Here is an 18,954-nt window from a genome sequence, read left to right on the forward strand (position 1 = left end):
TGGGTGTTTGGTGTTGTCTTGATAACCAGTTACCTTCCTCCTCTCCATCTGGTCTAAGTATACTGGTTAAGGCTCTGAACAGGTGTCTGGGACCAGTCATAGTCTGGATGACGGTGAATAAACTGAAGTTTCATCCAGAAAAGATGGAGATGTTGATGGTTGATGGATTGGTTGGTGTTAGTTTGTAAGGATTTTTCTTTGGCTTTGCAATTTACATTTGAGTACAATATGGGGAGGGAGTTAAAGCTAATGGGCAACGGGGGAAGTAGGGGAGTAATCCACTGTATTAAAAGCGTGCTTGATGCTGATAATAGATGTTTTGATAACCTTCCAAACTTATCAACTGTGTCTTCCTTATAAGGAAACTGGGTAAAAAGTAAGGGGTCATAGATAAGAACATGTTGTGGTTTGGGATTCCCCTGTCTGGAAATGAAGGGAAGAAAAAAGGAGCTGTGGACTACATAAAAGGAGAACTTTGACCTATTTCGCAGTAAACAAGAGGTAGGAGGGAATATTTGGAAAATGTGTCATGAGATGAGACGTATAGGATGACATTGACGAATAGTTCTACAGATTTTGGAATATGTATTAGAGGGGAGGGCACCAACTTTGTATATAATGGGGTACACAGAAGAGATCTGGGTCTTCTTTCTTTACTCTGGGCTGAGCCTGATACATTGTGGTCTATGTTATGGGCCATGGTTGAAACCAGGGTTTGGAGTGGGAGAGAGTCCCTTTACTCTTCATAGTAAAGTAGCGCTTTATGAGTGTGGCTTATCTTTGCTTTGTTGCTGTGTGGAAGGTTTGTGTGCTTGTTAAACTTTTCCTTATCTTTCTTTAATAAATGCATATAGCTTATGTTGTTGTTTTAATCCTTATTTATAGAATTTAAGTAAATCTGGGTGAATGTGAACACTCTGGTCTTAGTCCCCAAAGGAACCTCGCCTACCACATCAGGGCCAAACTCAGGCTATTTAAAGTAGGTATGCCTAGGTACCCAATACCAGGGACCCTGAAATTTTAGCCTCCAGTTTTTCCCTTACAAGTTCAGTTTTTGATGAAGTTGCACTCCCCTCTTAAGAATCAGGTTCTCATCTTGGGAGTACTTTGGACTTAGTTTTGCTCTTGGATGCCCAGGTGACATCATTGTCTAAACTGTTTTTTACCAGCTTAGATTGTATGCCAGCTGTGTCCTCTCCTGGACAGGAAGGATCTGGCCATCATCACCCATGCCCTAGTAGAGCCCTCCTCCACCACCTTTTTGGACCTGTGGGCACATTTGGGAATTTGAGAAACTGCTGTGGGCACCACCACCACAAAATGACTCCCCCGTGGAAGATGTGGCTATTCATATAATGTCTGCTATGGGGACACATGGCTAGTCAAGAGGTGGGGGCAGGGGGAGAAATAGTGAGGCTAGAGGCTGGGAGGATGAAACGAAAAGAGTTGTTTCCTGACCTGCCCAATGTTCTTCTGTCCACACAGACTTTCCCCTTTGCGCTCTCTCTCCCCACTCCCAGCCTCTAGCTTTGCTATTTTTCTCCCTTCCCCATCTCTAGGTTTCTTCTTTTTCTCACTTTTAGCCTTGCTCTTTCTCTCCCACTCCCCCCTTTATATCTTGCTGTTTCTCTCCACTCACAGCCTCTAGCCTCGCTATTTCTCTTCCTGCCATCTCTTTCTCCACTCTCCTAGCCTCTAGCTTCACTCTTTCTCTCCCCTCTACCCCATCCCTTGCTTTCTCTTCATGCCTACTGAATAGCTGAATAGTGGCAGGGTTCAGGAACAGGAAGGAGAACCTGGCACCCTAAAGTTTTTTCCATTTTTTATTTCCATTATTTTCGAAGGGGGCAGGGAGTGAAGAGCTGTGCGGGCGCCTTTGAAGGTGCCTGTGAGCACCGCATTGGGAACCCCTTCCCTAGTATGTTCCAGGCTAGACTGTTGCAATGCTCTTTCTGTGGAGCTCTCTGTTCATAAGCCATTATTCCAAAAGTGTTTGGAAACTACAACTGGTCCGGAATGCTGCAGTAGAGGTTTTACCCGGTGCTTGCCACACAAGCCATGTTATTCTGGTATTGTATCGATTTCACTGGTTTCCATTTGGCATCCAGACCAGTTCAGTGTACTGGTAGTGATCATTTAAAACTCTAACAGTGTAATCCTATACATGTCTACTCCAAAGTAAGCCCCTTTGAGTTCACTGGAGCTTACTCACTGGTAAGTGTGTATAGGATTGCAGCTTGAATGTTTTAGGGTGGGATATCTTGGGAACTGTTGCATACAAACCTGCCTGACCATTCAGGAAATTTGGAGGTCATGTTCCATGTACTTCATGGAGTATATGCTGGGTGATTAGAAAAAACAGGGTCTTCTCACTGATGGTGCCCAGAGCGTGGAACTCCCTCTCTGGGCTAAGGGAGCTCCTCTGGCTTCTTAAATTTCAGGCCATTCTTTTTGTGTAGTGCTTTTGAGAAGACAGAAGGATAATTCATTTTGATTTCTGCTGCTTTTTATTGCATCTGCTCTATTATATATTCTTGCATGAATGATATTTTATATTGCTTCATATTTTGATGGTATGTAAGTTGTCTTATCAACCATTTTAGAGGGAAAGGTGCCATTTAATGTTTTAAATACAAAATAAACAAGTGTGTATAGTTTGGACTATGGCTTTCCTCACTGTTAGGTTCAAAATGACTGGCTTGCATGTCAGGATGGCTACATATAAGCATCAGTTGCTGCCCTTAAAAGGCAAAGCAACTAAAATAGAATGTTAACATTTGATATGTAAAACTTCCTTGTATAGAAATCTGAAAATATAGTTTTCTTAAACATCTATCCTGCCTCTTCACAAGGGTTGCTTCATACATTACATTTCTGGGTATCAAACTAAAGATGTTTTAAGTGTATCTCTAAAAAATGTAAAGTGGCAAACATGTTTGGAAACCTGTGGATTACACAGGAACACTTGTTAGGAATCTGTGATTGGCTGCAACTCCCTATTTAATCTACGCCTGGTTGCAAACTTGGGGTTACCTCAGCATAGTTTTTGAAATGAGCCTTACAATACAGTCTCACTGTGTTCAGCGGGGCTTACTCCCAGCTAAGTGTGCATAGGATTGCAGCCTTAGGTTCAGAACAAGGATGCTGCCATGTAAGCACCTATTTCTGGCAGAAGTCTTCAAGTGACAAGAGTTTGCTTCAGGTGGGCATCAAAGTCCAAGGCAGTTATTTTACTGTATTATCTTTTTGGAAAGGGTTGTATACACAGTAATGGAATGTCTAAATCTATTTTGCCTAGTTCGTGATTCTCCATGCAGCCAGAGTGAAGTTATCCTTGGGTTATTTTTCCTCCCTTACCCATATAAGCCTCCCCCAGTATGATTTGCTGTATTGCCTCCCTAGGGTGTTTACTGGAAAGCTTATTTTGTACTATTAGCTTTAGCTTAGAGATGCCGCAGTGTCTGGCCAGGGCTTATTGTATGGCTCAAGTACTGGCAGAGTTGAAAGCCATGCCTGTTTGGCCAGTTAATAAAAAATAAAATGGTGTTTGACTCTTAGCCAACCAACCTAAGCTTGAAAACCAACAGTTGGAACTCTGAATGTGTTATCAGTCAATATTAGTTAATGCAACTTGGACATTGTCTGTCTGCCAAACGATAAATGGTAATGAAACTTTTCTGGAATGTCCACTTCCGTATATAGTCCCTTAATCAGTATCCTTTGGCTGTTTCAAGCACTGTATTATGTCCCCCCCCAACTAATCTCTTTAATAAGGTTCTTCAATTTTTATTACCCTCTAATTTTATACTCTGTGGAAAGTGTGAACCTATAGCTTTACAAAATGAGGCCTTAGTATCTATGTAATAACTGTAACAAGAGAAGAATCATGAACTGTTTCATTTCATGGATAATCAAGAGAGATTCCATTTTTGGGTTATTCTTTTTTTTAATTTCAACTTCCCTATTTTCCGAGGGGCCCCCCCACCTCCAATTGGACATGAGCATCCCAGGCAGTAGTCACTGTGGTTAAAAGAATCAGTATTTGCAAAAAATAAATTGTGTGGATGAATGGGTGATATAGTTCAAGCAGAATGACACTTGTATGAGGCAGCCTAAGGGTCAATGTAGAGAGCCATTTACCAAATATGAACTTAGTGTGGTGTTAATGTAACCATTTGGTAAGCCATTTTACTTTAACAGTCTTCCAGATGGTGTGAAGAAAGTTACCACTCCTCTGCTTCCCTAAATTTCTGTTTAGGTAAAGTGTGGTGAAATTTGCCTTGTCATTTGGTAGGATGATGCATGGTTGGATTGCCAAATAGTCATATGCACACATCACTAAATTTCCACTTGGTAAATGGTTGCCTGTGCTCACCTTATATTGAGATTAATGCCAAGCACTAAGGGCAGCCTCAAGCTGTCCCTTTTTAATTACCCCCTGTAGAGTATATCCCTATTTATTTCATTTCTATACTGCCCAATAGCTGAAGCTCTCTGGGCGGTTTACAAAAATTAAAACCAAAGAGCACACAGTAAAACAATTGTTGTTGTTCAGTCGTTCAGTCGTGTCCGACTCTTCGTGACCCATGGACCATAGCACGCCAGGCCTTCCTGTCCTGTGCTCTCTCCCAGAATATGCTCAAGTTCATATTCATTGCATCAGTGATGCTATCTAGCCATCTCATCCTCTGCCGTCCCCTTCTCCTTTTGCCTTCAGTCTTTCCCAGCATCAGGGTCTTTTCCAGAGAGTTTTCTCTTCACATTAGGTGGCCAAAAGATTTCAGCTTCAGCTTCAGTATCTGTCCTTCCAATGAGCACTCAGGGTTGATTTCCTTTAGGATGGACTGATTTGACCTCCTTGCAGTCCAGGGGACTCGTAAGAGTCTTCTCCAGCACTACAGTTCGAAAGCATCAATTCTTTGGCACTCAGCCTTCCTTATAGTCCAGCTCTCACAGCCATACATTACTACTGGGAAAACCATAGCTTTGATTAGATGGACCATTGTTGGCAAGGTGATGTCTCTGCTTCTTACTATGCTGTCTAGGTTTGCCATAGCTTTCCTCCCAAGGAGCAAGCGTCTTTTAATTTCATGGCTACAGTCACCGTCTGCGGTGATCTTGGAGCCCAAGAAAGTAAAATCTGTCACAGCTTCCATTTCTTCCCCTTCTAGATGCCAGGAAGTGATGGGGCCAGATGCCATGATCTTCGTTTTTTTAATGTTGAGTTTCAAACCAGCTTTTGCACTCTCCTCTTTCACACTCAACAAGAGGCTCTTGAGATCCTCTTCGCTTTCTGCCATTAGGGTGGTATTGTCTGCATATCGGAGGTTGTTGATAATTCTCCCGGCAATCTTAATTCCGACCTGTGATTCATCCAACCCAGCGTTTCTCATGATGTACTCTGCATATAAGTTAAATAAGCAGGGTGACAATATGCAGCCTTGTTGTACTCCTTTCCCAATTTTGAACCACTCGGTTGTTCCATGTCTGGTTCTTACTGTTGCTTCTTGACCCTCGTACAGGTTTCTCAGGAGACAGGTAAGGTGGTCTGGTACTCCCAGCACTTTAAGAATTTGCCACAGTTTGTTGTGATCCACACAATCAAAGGCTTTAGCATAGTCAATGAAGCAGAAATAGACGTTTTTCTGGAATTCTCTTGCTTTCTCCATGATCCAGCGAATGTTGGCGATTTGATCTCTAGTTCCTCTGCCTCTTCGAAACCCAGCTTGTACTTCCGGTAGTTCTCGGTTCACATACTGCTGAAGTCTAACTTGTAGGATTTTGAGCATCACCTTGCTGGCATGTGAAATGAGCGCAATTGTGCGGTAGTTTGAACACTCTTTGGCGTTGCCCTTCTTTGGAACTGGAATGTAAACTGACCTTTTCCAGTCTTGTGGCCATTGTTGAGTGTTCCAAATTTGTTGGCATATTGAATGCAGCACTTTAACAGCATCATCTTTGAGGATTTTAAATAGCTCAGCTGGAATACTGTCATCTCCGCTAGCTTTGTTGTTACTAATGCTTCCTAAGGCCCACTTGACTTCACTCTCGAGGATGTCCGGCTCAAGTTCAGTGACCGCGCTATCATGGCTATCAGGGACATTAAGATCTTTCCTGTATAGTTCTTCTGTGTATTCTTGCCACCTCTTCTTAATCTCCTCTGCTTCTGTTAGGTCCCTGCCTTCTTTGTGCTTTATCATGCCCGTCTTTGCACAAAACGTTCCCTTGAGATCTCCAATTTTCTTGAAGAGATCTCTAGTCTTTTCCATTCTCTTGTTTTCCTCAATTTCTTTGCAGTGTTCATTTAAGGAGGCCTTCTTGTCTCTCCTGGCTATTCTCTGGAACTCTGCATTCAGTTGGATAGATCTTCCCCTTTCTCCCTTGCTTTTCGCTTCCCTTCTTTCGTGAGCTACTTGTAAAGCCTCATCAGACAGCCACTTGGCTTTCTTGCATTTCTTTTTCTTTGGGATGGATTGAGTTGCTGCCTCCTGAACAATGTTACGCACCTCCGTCCATAGTTCCTCCGGCACTCTGTCTATCAGGTCTAATGCCTGAAATCTATTCCTCACCTCCACTGTATATTCATCAGGGATATGATTTAGGTCATACCTGAATGGTTTAGTGGTTTTCCCTACGTTCTTCAATTTAAGCTGAAATTTTGCAACAAGAAGCTCATGATCTGAGCCACAGTCAGCTCCAGGTCTTGTTTTTACTGACTGTATAGAGCTTCTCCATCTTTGGCTGCAAAGGACATAATCAATCTGATTTCGATACTGACCATCTGGTGATGTCCGTGTGTAGAGTTGTCTCTTGTGCTGTTGGAAAAGAGTGTTTGCTATGATCAGCGTGTTCTGTTGGCAAAACTCTATAGCTTTTGTCCTGCTTCATTTTGTACACCAAGGCCATGCCTGCCTGTTATCCCGGTGATTTCTTGACTTCCTACTTTAGCATTCCAATCCCCTATGATGAAGAGGACATCTTTTTTGGGTGTTAGTTCTAGAAGGTGTTGTAGGTCTTCATAGAACCAATCAACCTCAGCTTCTTCGGCATCAATGGTTGGGGCATAGACTTGAATTACTGTGATGTTGAATGGTTTGCCTTGGATTCGTACTGAGATCATTCTATCATTTTTAAGATTGTACCCCAATACTGCTTTTCCCACCCTTTTGTTGACTATGAGTGCTACTCCATTTCTTCTAAGGGATTCTTGCCCACAGTAGTAGATATGATGGTCACCTGAATTAAATTCGCCCATGCCTGTCCATTTTAGTTCGCTGATTCCCAAGATGTTGATGTTCAGTCTTGCCATCTCATGTCTGACCACCTCCAGCTTACCTTGATTCATTGATCTGACATTGCAGGTTCCTAAACAATATTGTTCTTTACAGCATCGGATTTTCTTTTCACCACCAGACACATCCACAGCTGAGTGTCCTTTCGGGTTTGGCCCAGCCGCTTCACTCTTTCTGGCGCTACTTGGAAATTCCCTCTGCTCTTCCCCAGTAGTATATTGGACACCTTCCGACCTGAGGGGCTCATCTTCCGGCGTCATCTCTTTTATCCTTGTGATAAGTTCCATGGGGTTTTCTTGGCAAGAATACTGGAGTGGGTTGCCATTTCCTTCTCCTGTGGACCACATTTTGTCAGAACTCTCTGCCATGACCTGTCCGTCTTGGGTGGCCCTGCACGGCATAGCTTATGGCTTCACTGAGTTACGCAAGCCCCTTCGCCACAACAAGGCAGTGATCCATGAAGGGGAGTAAAACAATACAAAATATATAAAACATTAAAAGCACAGTAAACAATACAACCAGAATAAAACCAGAATAAAACCTAGCAGCAGCACAGGAATTTAAAATACAGATTTAAAACAGCAAAGCTAAAAGTCTAAAGAGCTAAAATGCCTGGGAAAATAAAAAGATCTTCACCTGGCGCCGGAAAGAATACAATGTAGGTGCCAGGCAAACTTTACTAGGGAGCTCATTCCACAGCAGAAAAAGCCCTCCTCCTAGTAGCCACCCGCCTCACTTCCTTTGGCAGGGGCTCACGGAGAAGGGCCTCTGAAGATGATCTTAAGGTCTGGGCAGGCACATATGGGAGGAGGTGATCTTTCAGATAACCTGGCCCCAAGCCGTTAAGGGCTTTGAATATTAATACCAGCAGTTTGAATCGGGCCCAGAAATGGACTGGCAGCCAGTACAGCTGGAAAAGTACTGGCGTAATATGAGCTCGTTGGCCAGTCCCTGTTAACAGTCTTGCTGCCCTATTTTGGACCAGCTGAAGTTTCCGGACCGTTTTCAAAGGCAGCCCCATGTATAATACATTGAAGTAATTCAGACGAGAAATTATCAGAGCGTGGATAACTGTAGCTAGGCTATCTCTGTCCAGATAAGGGTGTAGTTGGTATATCAGCCTAAGCTGATAAAAAGTGCTCCGTGCCACTGAGTTCACCTGTGCATCAAGTGACAGTTCTGGATCTATTTCATCCCCCCCCCCGGTGCCCATGTGCACACACATGTGTACACACATCTTTCTCTTTCTCTCTCTCCAATTCTGAAGAGGTCCAAATAAATACAGTGTATTTAATGTATTTAGTGTATGTCTAGACTGCAAATGCAGGTAGAGAAAAACATTGTTTGCACCAGACTGTTGTCATGATCAAGTTATTGATTGCTTGAGAACATGCTGTGTATGTGGTGTGGTGGTGGTGGGGCTAGTGATGATTTTATCCTTGTTCTCTTTGGGGAGGGAGGAAATTGGCTCACCTACCTGACCTGTAGACATTTAATTCTATCCAGGGTGGTGGTGGGAGAGGAGCAAGAGGTTAGGCAGGCAATGTGCAGCCAATTTCACATAATCCTTTCACCACCTTGGGTAACTTCTCTGTGCTGTTTAGAACGACAGCAGCTCCTATAAGCAGGGAGCTGTTTTCTGTCAGCTCCAGCTCTGAACTATGGCCAAATAGAACATTTTTCCCACCTCACTGGTCCCCTTCAGATAAATAATCGTGATAATAAAGGCCAGCCCTCAGAAGAAGTTACCACTTAAAGAATAGGCTGCCAAGTGAGTGTAGCCCCAAGAAGTATGGGAGACTCAGCGGCCCTTGACGACAAATGAGTGCTCTGGCTTCCTCATAAACACCTCAGTCTGAAGCCAGGATGTTTATGGGCATGAGAGATGTTTATTGTCATGTACTTACTCTGCTGCTGCTGGGTTATTGCTTAAGTCAAGAATAATAATAAAAGTGTGTGTGTGTGTGTGTGTGTGTTGCGATTTATTTTTGTGAGTAGACTGAGCTCCCTGCAGTCTGTGTGGCTTCACTGTGACGTCCTTAAATAATCAGCTTGCTAAGAAAAGGGAGAAGCAAAGACAGCTTGGAATTGGTCTGATTGAATAAGAATGATCTAGCTAGAATAAAGATTGTCCTGTTAAAAGATTCTAGCACAAATCTAAGAGTCAAAATGGTGAAACAACTGGCCAGCTGGGTAGCCACTTTACCCTATCAAATTCTTCCTTGTGTTGTGTTGAAGGATGCAGGACTGACTGCTTGGAGAAAGCTTGGTGTGAACTGTGGGAAGCTGGCTGCCATTTTCATGATTCATTACTGAAAAAGTGCAGCCTGCATGTCTAGTTCACACTAAGCTTTGTGTGGTTGTGTAATAACACTGTCTCGTGGGAGAGTTTGGCAGGGAGAAGTTCTAAACAAGGGAGAGAGGGCAGTTATTTTCAATTTCCTCAAAAGGGTGCAGTTCTGGTGAAATATTGTTTACCTAGATCAAGGACAAGGATTGATGGGTTGAAGTTGTAGCTAAGCGAAGCTATCAGGAAATGTTTCTTAATCGATGAGGCAAGTTGAGTATATAGCCCAGAGAAGCTGTGGAAGTGCTTTCCTAGTTTTTATTTCAATCATTTCAATCTGGGGAGATTTTTAAGTCCAGGGTGTCCTGGAATTGTAAGTAGTTGGACTGGATAACCCTGGTATCCCTTCAGGCCTGCCCTTTATTATTGTTGTTTTAAAAGAATCGCCTTAATTATCTAAGGCCAACTGTTGGCAGGGGAAACCAGCTCTTCTCTGGAATCATCATGTTTCATATGCTGTTGCTGATATTTGTCTTTCTAGCATTGTGCAGTGCCATGTTTAACTCCTGGACTCTGGCAGCTACACACTTGCCTTTGCTTAGAGCGCTGTCCACTGGGAATGCTATGCAACATCCATTGTGGTTTTTCATACTGTCTCAGTCCATTTTTATGGTCTTTGCTTTACAGGACAGTAGCCGACAGGGGACTTAGCTTCATTGTTAAAAATTCTTGTCATTTTTAAAAAGACACTTTTTTTCCTTGTGTGAGTCACATTAAGAGCTATATTGTATAGCAACAGGCGGCCTCCATAAATCACTGACTCTCTTCTTCTCTTTTCCCTTCCTCCTTTCTCTCTCTGTTGCCAAGCCTGCAGATTTGGATGCCTTGGTAAGTTCCTGTTCTCTCTGCATGCTTGCACTGTTCCCCACCCACTTTGTTTTGTTACTAGATCTAGCTTATTCAGAGTATCATGTTGCTACTGCACAAATGCAATTGTTCTTGACAATCACAGATGCAGGGATTTATTTTTTGTCATTATATTTTAAAAGGTGTTAAGCAAGAAAATTACATATTTCCTTCAAAAAGACTTTTCTCTAGTTTTCATGATGCTTGCCAGTGCTGAAACCAAACCTGATAGGATGGGATGATTAACTAAACCCTCAGATTACTGGATGGGTAGAATGGATAAAGTTGTCTAAGGCTGGTTGTTCAGAACTCATTTGGTGCACCCTTATTCTGTAGTAAAATCTTTCTCAGTAGTACAATCTTTCTTTTTCTTCATTTCTTTCAATATGAAAGAGAAGGATTGGAGACTAAATGAGTTATGCTGATAGGAAATAAAGGAGGACTTTGGAATGACTTGGCAGGGCTGAGAAGTCTGGGATAATTAGTGAAAACCCTATCAAATACATCTGAAGGGCAGAAAGCTAACTAATGGAGTGTAATCCTCATTTGTACTCCTGCTTTATTTCCAACCTGTGTGCCAAGGACTAGATTCACTTTGTGTACCCTGCAAGTACAGAAAATATTTGCAGAAGTATTTGTCTCTTTTTAAGACAAATTTCTAGCTCACATGATTGTGGAAGAAAAGTTAATAACCCACCAATTGTCTACAAATTGGGTGTAGATTTGAACTGGTAGCCAGTCATTATTTCCTAATAGCCAGCTGTGAGTCCAAATCTTGTACAACATAATTTTGGAAACTCATTGCTTCCCCTAGGTATAAATCCCATTCAGTAGTGTTCTTGTGACATGGTCAGTTTGATAATCCAAAAAATTGTTGCATTGTTTCCCACAGTCTTTCTTCCCTCAGTTTCCTCCAGTCCTTTACTGTATTTAGCTACTGCAAGTGTTCCTAACGGTGTGGTTTTATGCATATTTACTCAAAATTAGTTCCAGAGTTCAATGGCATTTACCCTTAAGTAATGGGGAGTAGACAGAAAAGGATCTCGTTGATACAACTTGATTCTACCAGCAACTTTGCAGATCCTGCTTGCAGATCACACCCTGAGAGAGAGTGTGGGAGGCCATGAATCAATCTATCTATCTATCTATCTATCTATCTATCTATCTATCTATCTATCTATCTATCTATCCCTATCACACAGATATGGCCTTGAGAGAAGTGAAACAGAAGTTAAGAACTTTGTTTCAGAGAGCCCAGTTTCTCATGCAACAATACAGCAAACATCAGATGATCCCTCTTTCCAATATCATGATTGGAGTGAGGGGAGAAGTCACTTGAATCCTTGTTCACAGACTCCAGCAACATTTGCTGCCAGCTGTACCAAAGGCAAACAAGCAACCTAACGGCCATTAATTTGACAAGAAAAATGTTGTCGCTAAATTAAGTTTGGCTTCCTAAGAAGGCAGTTTATCCATTTTTCCCATTTTTTCTTTTGTTTTCTTTCGTGGTTTCTCTCTAATATACATATTTGAGATGGAGGTGGTGGTGGTGGTGAGGTTAAGACTGCCTGGCAACCTTGAAATGGAAGGGAGAGGAAGAACACCAAGCATTACACCAAGCTACCCTTCCATCCTGGAAGCAATTCTCCCCAGCACTTGTTTTCCTTTTGTGAACCTGCCGATTTGCTAAAAGTGAAATTAGTATTCACAGTCTGGCTACCGCATTGCATTTCATGCCTTCCAACAAAAAGCTCTGCATTGCTTTCCAGGCAGAACAATTTTCCAGGGGCTAGCTTAGGCCAGAACAGCAGCATTAGCAGGAGAGAGGGAATGGCAGCAGCACACACAGCTGGGAACAGAGGGCTCTCTTTGGGGTCTCTGAGAAAATCAGGATATCATCTACATATGGCATCACAAAGCAATCCAGAAAGTCACAACGAGTGTCATTCATGAAATGCTGGAAAGTTGCTTGTGCATTAGCAGCTTCCTATTTATCCTCTTCCCAGATACACACCAGACTGTAACCTCTGTATAAGTCCAGCTTCCAAAACAATTTGAGTGAAGACACTCAGAGAGTTCATTAATGAGTGGAAGCCACTACCGAATCTTGACAAAATTTGATAGAGTGCTTGATAATAAGTGAAGGGGTGTAATCCTCCATCCCTTTTCCCAGTGAAGAAAAGGGATGTAGATGGCCAGATAACCCCCCTGTTCAGGTTGTCTGTGTTGTCCAGAATCTTAAGCTCAGGAGCCCAAAGTGAATAGATGCTCCCAAAGGGGATGTCCACTCTGGACTGGAGATCAACGGGGCAGTCACAGAGTTGAAGAGGAGGCAACGTGTGTGCTTCCATTTTATCAAAGATAGCTGCAGAGTCTCAGTAATTTCCTAATAGTGCTATTGTACAAGAGGATTCTTGAGAAGCTATGGGTGGTTCCTAGGAGGGTAAATTGCAGACGTTTTCCTCTTAGAATCATAGAATAGTAGTGTTGGAAGGGGCCTATAAGACCATCGAGTCTAACCCCCTGCTCAGTGCAGGAATCTAAGTCAAAGCATCCCTGACAAGTGGCTGTCCAGCTTCATCTTGAATGCCTCCAGTGTGGGAGAGCCCACTACCTCCCTAGGTCATTGGTTCCATTGTTGATTGCTCTAACAGTCAGGAAGTTTTTCCTGATGTTCAGCCGGAATCTGGCTTCCTGTAACATGAGCCCGTTATTCCATGTCCTGCACTCTGGGATGATCGAGAAAAGATCCTTGCCTTCCTCTCTGTGACAACCTTTCAAAGACTTGAAGAGTGCTATCATATCTCCCCTCAGTCTTCTCTTCTCAAGGCTAAACATGCCCAGTTATTTCAGTCTCTCTTCATAGGGCTTTGTTTCCAGTCCCCTGATCATCTTCGTTGCGCCCCTCTGAACCCTCTCCAGTTTGTCTGCATCCTTCTTAAAGTGTGGCTCCCAGAACTGGACACAGTACTCCAGATGAGGCCTAACCAGTGCTGAGTAGAGGGGAACTAGTAACACTCTTGGAGTGTTTGAGTCATTATGGGCCCCTTTTAGATCAAGAATGAAATGCATGGTAACAGGCAGGAGGTGTGACAAAGAGAAGACTGAAAATGACTCTTCCTTAACTTCATGATATTGTTGGATTATGAGCCATTAGCCAAGTGATCCCCAGAATGACTTGGAAGTGGGAGACTTAACTAGGTCACATTTGTAGTTTCTCATGGTGCTTGTAATGAGCCAGTACTACTAGGGAACAGGTTTATTGGGTTACTGGCCCACATGACAAAGCTGAGTCATCAGTCCCTTCCACTGGGATGGGATTGCCTTGGCAAATGTGGGGATTTGTAGAGCCTTGGCAAAGTCCAGTTTCATGAAGTTATTCTCAAGAGCATCCTCCATCAGAGCAGTTACTGGTATGAGTGCCCCTGCAGGGTAGAAGATCTGGAGGGGGATCAAGAGCTAGGAGTGTACTGGTGCTGGCACCAGCCAGGCTCCCGCTAGCACAGCTAGTGCTGCCAGTTTCCCAGCCCTGGATTGGGCTGAAAGTTAGCTTGGCGGGCAGTAGCAAAATGGCCCAGCTAAGTAAAGACTGTCTGTCTGCCACTGTTGTTTCTCTGTCTCTTAAGAGGTGGCCCCCCAAACTATCCACCTGATTGGTCTCAGGCTCTGCAGCAGAATGAGCCTCAGGGATGAGCTCCATGGTTTAGAAAGAGAAGGATGCATTTTCGCCTTGTTTGTCTTGGGTCCATTCTGCCAGACCATTGTTAATCAGGACACAAATCTCAATAAATTTGTGAGGCCTGCCATTTGTGGCAGCTCATCTTTCATGGCAGAGTTTAGACCAGAATGGAAATGGAAGCATTGAGCAGCCTCTTTCTAGTCCACTGTTCTAGGCAGTGGAACTCAGCAGCATGCTGATACTAAGATCTGGAGAGAAGATTGTTATCAGATAAACAACACCTGTGTTCACATGTATTATTATTAATACATGAATAATTATTGCAGTTTATGTTGCATAGATGACTTGCCTTGATGTTTATGTTGATTACAGTAGTGACTGTTGTGCTGATCCCAAAGACCCATATAGCACAAAATGGTTCAGATAATAGCACTAATTGATTAAATGTATACATAGCTATATTTTGAGTCTCATGGAACACACTTCTTCCAGCAGAAAAAAAGAAGAGCTCTGTGAATCTTAAAAGCTGATGCATGATTATTTCCGTACTCTAATTTCAGCATTCTGTTTCTCAGATTTGTCCCTGCATTTACTTACTGTAAATTTAAAATCTCTTAAACCCCTTGGTCTTCCTGACAAGCAAGATTAAAATGTGGTGTAGAGGGTGCTAAGTACTTGCTTGCCAGTTGAATCCTATGTACTTCCATCAATTATTTGTCTTCCTGCTTGTTTCTTATTGTTGAGATTTTGCTGTGGTGGGAGCTTATAAGCATGGCTTTAGTCTTCTCATCCATTTGTGACTTTTAGTGGGGTCAAAGAATATTTAACCTAAGATCGGATTGCTTGATTTTCCCTAGGAGATATGGAAGTATTTGTTAAGACAGAAGGTGAAGAGTGCTAGTTACCACTACCAGGCTAAATATTTGGACCTTAAACACTGTCAGAAAACATCCTCAACCAAGTGGAGTTTCTAACTTTGTGTAATCTGTAGGTTTGGGCCCCTGAATGCATAATATTGTTGTCCCTGTTCAGCCTTGTAAACACAAACATGAAATAGAACCACAACTCATACATAGACTTTCTAATTAGAATTGGGATACAGCATTTCCCTATCACATTATCCTTTTTTCCTGCTGGTATAGATGTTTTGCATGAAAAGTGTCTGAAACTTTTTTAGCTACCTGTGGTGTTCATACTCTCTGAAATTGTAATTTCCACTGCAGCCAACTTGTTCTGGGACATCACAGGCTTCTGACTTCAGGTGGGGAATAAGTAGCAGGGTGGAAGGAGCTCTTAGTAAATATCCAGTATTCATACAAAATGTCCCTGATTGCCTAACCCAGTTTTGTAATGTTTGATATGATGAATATTTCAAATGACACCCTCTCTGGGTGTCGTGTATATATTTCAAGAATCACAGAAACAACATCACGTATTTTAGTTCCCAGTAATAACAGCTGGAGGTAAAGTTAAAAACTAAACGTATCTTTTTAAGCTGAGTAGAGTTTTGCAGTTAACGTTCCTTTCTGTCTTAGCCCACCCACAAGCAGCACTTTAAAATGAACAAGTTACTGAAAACAAGTCTTAAGTTGCGAGTAAAACTTTTCTTTTTCTCTCTCTTTCTCCACCCCTCTAATCTATAATGTAAGTCTTACTATAGGGTTAGTGGGAAGACTGATCAAGAGGTGTGTCAGCACAGCTGTGTTAATACTCCCACTGTTTCAGGTTCTCAGTTTTAGATCTTCATCACTCTGAATGGAAACTTTGCATATGATGATAGTCTCTTGTTGCTTCATTAAATCTTGAGGGAAAGCTGTGATTATTATGTTTTAACATTAGGGATATTCATTTTTCATAGCAGCTCTTTCTCATATCATGGGAAGAGATATAATGCATTTCTCTCTTCCCACAGTAGCTGGAGGAATGAGAAGCAGTGGTGCAGCAAGGGCTGAAACTTGGGGCCAAAATTCATGGTCTCACAGCCCACCCCATGACCACCCAGAGAGCAGTAGGTGATGGGGGCAGCAGCAAACAAACCCAGAGTCAGCACCTGGGTCAACATGGGCATGCTGGGGCCCACTAAGGCTGACTTTGCTCGCCACAGCATCCCTCCTTTCTTATTTTAAAAGACATACAGTCAGGGGGTGTTTGGCCAGGCATGCTTATGTGTACCAATGCTCATTTTATTGTTTTTACTTCGAAAATATATTATCCTTTTCTACAACAAAATGGGCATGCTCAGAGTATTTGGTTTTTTGTCAGGGTTAGCAAACAGTTTTGTTTCTTTGCTCACTGTTTCCTGTAATACATCAGGAATGTAGAAGCAGTTGTAAAGCATGGAATGGTTGTCTGCGGGTGGGTGGGAGAGAAATGTTAGTTTGGTACTTCACAAATGAATTAATACTCATGGCTGTCTAAAGGGGGGGGGGGGCATATGACTATTAGGTCCAGGGTCTAAAATTGACTAGCTGCATCATTTTGCTCAGGGGGAGAAATCAGAAGTAGAAAGCTGCTGCTTTCTCTATTCACTACACCATACTGCCTGAGCACATACATTTTAATTAATCTAGAAGTAATTCAACTGAATTAAATTAGAAACTGTTGGGACTGAAATAATCATTTTGCTATAAGAAGTATCAGCCAGCTTAATTTTAATTGGTTTTTGAAAGCCCTCTTGCATGTGTTACAAAGAAGTGGTCAGATTGTGTGCTCTAAAGCAGGGGTGCAGAACTTCAAGCTCAGGGTTCCAATCCAGCCTGCCGGATTCCCCAGAAGACCATGCCCCTTTCGCCTGGCCCCTTTCACCCAGCCACCCATCATTTGGTGGTTTCCTGGCTTTTGTGCAGTTTTTTCCCCATTCTAAAAGGCTGAAATGCCTCCCCTGGGGCTCAGCTACTGGCAGTATGTGTGCTAAGCTAAAATATGCTGGTATTTTGGGGTTTTGGCCCTGCCCCTTTTGCATTTGGCCCCAGGCACCACTGAAATGTGGTCCCCAAGAGCTTCTCCAAAATGGAATTCAGCCCTCAGTCTGGAAGAGGTTCCTCACCCCTGCTCTAAAGTTATATATGTATCTGATGCTTTATTTGAATTAACAGTATATGGTGTGCAAGGCAAAAAAAGTGAGGTTGGGTGGATTTAGTGCTGGTAGGAATATGATATGAACCTGTGACTCTTCCTTTCTTCCACATGTTGAGAGTCTTCCTTTGTTGAGAGGGATTTGCCCAGGTAAATGTTTAGAGTTGCCATATACCAACCCTCTGTGTTAGCACTATTTACGTCTCTCACCAGAGAAGCAGGGAGATTAAAACAATTGGCAACTTCCATTTGCCGATGTTTTCTTCCTTATTAAGGTAGGTGGCCATAAAATGATAGGGCTGAGCCCACAAGGAATACTTCTGCCCAGGCTGCTTAATCACAGTCAGTTCTGGGTAGGGATGTGCATTCCCTCTATGAATTTCATCTGTTGTAGCTCCTTCCCTTATTGCTGGCCTGTATACTGTAGGCGACAGCTCATGTGTCTTACTACGACACTGCCAACTTTGTTCTGGGGCCCTTGTCGCTATCCTTGAAAGAACTTCTACTATTTTCCTTGACAACAGCCTTGTGCAGTGTGACATATTGGAACTGCTTTCAATCCATACCTGTCCCATACCTTCTCCCTGCACTGACTCCTCCTTCCTTCTCTTTTTCCCCATTTTTGCCTTTCTGTTCTGTTAACACCAGGTTTTATATTTCCTCCTAGTCTCAAGAGCTGCAGTGGAAGGACGAAGAGCTGAAGCGGAGAAACACCTTCTATAAAGAACAATTTGCCCACATTGAGAAGAAGGTGAGGCAGTGTTGCCTGTGATTGACTGAATGCCATAGACCGAATGCTAACGGGCTCAGACGTTGATCTGAGTGGATCAGCAGAGAAGAGAAATGAGAAACCTTGTGCAGAAACCTGGAACTGTCAGCCTCTGTCATCTATCCCTTGGGGTCCTCTTCCCCATAGCACACTGTTAAGCTGCTTCACAAACCGAACCGTTTAAACAACTCACATTTAAAAGATAATTGGTTTTTAACTGGATGATTTTAAAAAATACTAGTTTATAATTCACAGTGTCCCATCCATCTCCCCCCACAACTCCCGGAACACACACGCAGACACTATGGGGTTTGGTTTGAAGTGAAGTTACCTTTTAAAAATTCCCTTTGTTAAAAATTTGGCTTTAAGAAGAATCTCTGAAAGTAACCTTGGGTCGTTCTATACATATGAATTAAAGTTGTTATTATTAATTTATCTCTGGGGAAACTAACAGATCAAAGTGTGTTGCTGCAAACTGCTGTCTGCTCCTTTGCTAGATAAGGCTTTGAAACGAACATGATTTAAAGAGATACCATCAAGTATCTTTTCTGCCTGAAATGACCTTTGGAAATCCATTTAGGGATTTGAATCTCTCCCTTAAATGTGGCATTTGCTTCTGTTTAATTGTTTACCATGATGAGTTTTTAAAAATTGATTGCATAAGAATTGGAGCTACCACACTATTCCTTAGGAACTAATGTGTTCTTTTCACTTCCTGGCTAAATGAACCAACATTTGCAGTAGCTTTTGCTTTTGTTTTTCAATACATGTGTGAAGAATAATATTCCATAATTTTAAAGCAATTAGATCTCTTGACAGGGTTTGTACGTTTGTCTCCTAGTGGTGCTACTGGATTGGTCTGAGCAGGAAAATACTTAAGCCAGTGGTAGTCAAACATTTTTGTTAAGTGCTACAAGCAAAACCAAAGCATATCAGAGTGCTGTTG

General features: G+C 42.5%; 1 protein-coding gene across 6 annotated transcripts in view; it reads left to right on the top strand.

Annotated features, from left to right (window-relative positions):
• CHCHD6 (coiled-coil-helix-coiled-coil-helix domain containing 6) overlaps window positions 1-18,954 on the top strand; it is a 294,049-nt gene that overhangs the window by 113,999 nt on the left and 161,096 nt on the right. For all 6 annotated transcript variants that reach the window (XM_084840184.1, XM_084840185.1, XM_084840181.1 and 3 more), the window contains one exon: window positions 17,907-17,990. In XM_084840184.1, coding sequence (XP_084696310.1) covers window positions 17,907-17,990 — 84 coding nt within the window. The remainder of the gene's footprint in view (window positions 1-17,906; window positions 17,991-18,954) is intronic.

The sequence above is a fragment of the Heloderma suspectum genome, chromosome 2, assembly GCF_057233095.1.
Source record: "Heloderma suspectum isolate Gila_16-S chromosome 2, 16-S_ref, whole genome shotgun sequence".
NCBI lineage: Eukaryota > Metazoa > Chordata > Lepidosauria > Squamata > Helodermatidae > Heloderma > Heloderma suspectum.